A 1,769-nucleotide genomic window follows, 5' to 3' on the forward strand; every position below is an offset into this window, starting at 1 on the left:
AGCCACAGGTTACAACTCATCAACACTCTGTAAAGGTGACATATTAGAAAGTGGTAGCATCATGTTGTATCTGTTGCAGATGACAGAGCGGTGGCTCTTTGAGAAGTGTCCATTCCTCCAGCGGCTGAGGTCACCGTGATCGTACAGGTGTGTTGCTTTTATTATTGCACCTGTACAGTATGTAATGAGTTTGAACAATCACTGCACACATGTACCAGGAAACTGTTTGGCCAGTATCAGCATTATTATCAGCAGCCGTAGAGCAGGTTGATCCTCATGATGTCCCAGTAGGACATGCCCTGCCTCTGGCCGATCTGCGCGTTGGCGTTGGGGATGGGGGTGATGGAGTCCCTGCCGTGCTGGATGGAGAAGGCTGTTCTTCCATAGTGCATGATGGAGGAGTAGTCGTAGGGGGTGTTCAGGTTGTTGGTGTTCTGCTTGTAGAAGTTGTAGGCCATGTTGGGGTCGATGTTCTCCCAGTTGATCCTGACGTAGTAGTCGCGGTCGCTCCTGGTCTGTTCGTGCTGGAAGCCCAGAGCGTGGTTGATCTCGTGCTGGATGATGCCGTGGTAGAGGCAGCCCTGCCTGTTGAGAGAGAGCACCTGTCTGCCTCCCGTTCTGCCCAGAGCGGAGAAACATCCGCCTTTGTTCTCCACGCTGATGTAGTCGTACTCGTTCTGACGGGGGACGAAGCGGATGCAGGTACTGCTGTGGAAGGCCTTCATGGCGTTGTCGATCTTCTGCCTCTCCCAGCCGCTGAACTCACCGCTCATGGTGAAGGGGATCATCACCATGCCGTTGGAAGCTTTCCTCCACTGGCAGCTCTGGTACCAGCACGTCATGGCGTTTCTGGTTGTGGGAGCCAGCAGGTCTCCTTCCAGCAGGAACTCATCGGTGGCATTGTTGGAGGTCAGAATCCTGGTGGTGATGTCCATGGTGTCTGGGACTTCTTCTTCTTCTTGGCCTCCTTCCTCCTGGAGAGGATGTGCCTGACAGAGGCCGAGCAGGAGCAGCAGCAGCAGGCTGGCAGAGGGAGTCATCTTCAGGGTCGGTCTGGAGGCTGTGGAGCTTCTGTGGCGAGCTGCTGTGGAGAGACTCTGTGAAGCTTGATGTGTGACTCAGTTCAGTCCAGGCTCTTTATACTCTCCTCTACAGGTGTGTCTGCAGGAGGATTATGGGTTGGGGTCCTCACTGCTAGGCCTAAATAAACCTCTGAGGGGAGGACTCCACAGACAAACCTACTTTTTAAACATGGTTTGTTATCTCTGCTCATTAGATGGATGAACACAGCTTCTGTCAAGATAAACACATTACACGGTCTTCAACCAACAAGACGTCACATCATCTCTGTCAAACTAACCTTAATTCAAACAGAATAATATACATCATTGTCTCTTTGAAAGCTCCTCTTGTGGTTGTTCCATGCCATTTATTTGTGTGTATAATTAAATAATTGGGATGCAAACTAATACATGAACAGGTAAAAAAATGTTGTGAACAGATACGAACACCATCTGAACACTTGCAGTAATATTTGCTTTTTTCCCCACTGATCCATTACTGGACTGATGAAGTTACAAACTTAGGTTGGAATGTGTGGAATGGTTGGTCTCTGGTTGGACTGTGTTGATTTTAATCATTTGTTTATAAACTGTCCATAATGACACAACATTGTTATGGGAGTGCAATGCAGATCAGTGGTTCGCTTTTCAAACCTGCTGTCTACATTACCCACAATGCATCTTAGCCACTCAGTGACATCACTGGAG

At 49.1% G+C, this 1,769-nt stretch overlaps 1 protein-coding gene across 1 annotated transcript; it reads right to left on the reverse strand.

The window, feature by feature from the left end:
• Positions 1 to 248: 248 nt before the first annotated feature.
• LOC140994687 (high choriolytic enzyme 1-like) lies at positions 249 to 1,040 on the reverse strand. Its single transcript, XM_073464431.1, has one exon. It carries the CDS (start codon positions 1,038 to 1,040, stop codon positions 249 to 251), a length of 792 nt encoding a protein of 263 aa, XP_073320532.1.
• Positions 1,041 to 1,769: the final 729 nt, after the last annotated feature.

This window comes from Pagrus major, chromosome 4, assembly GCF_040436345.1.
Source record: "Pagrus major chromosome 4, Pma_NU_1.0".
Taxonomy (NCBI): domain Eukaryota; kingdom Metazoa; phylum Chordata; class Actinopteri; order Spariformes; family Sparidae; genus Pagrus; species Pagrus major.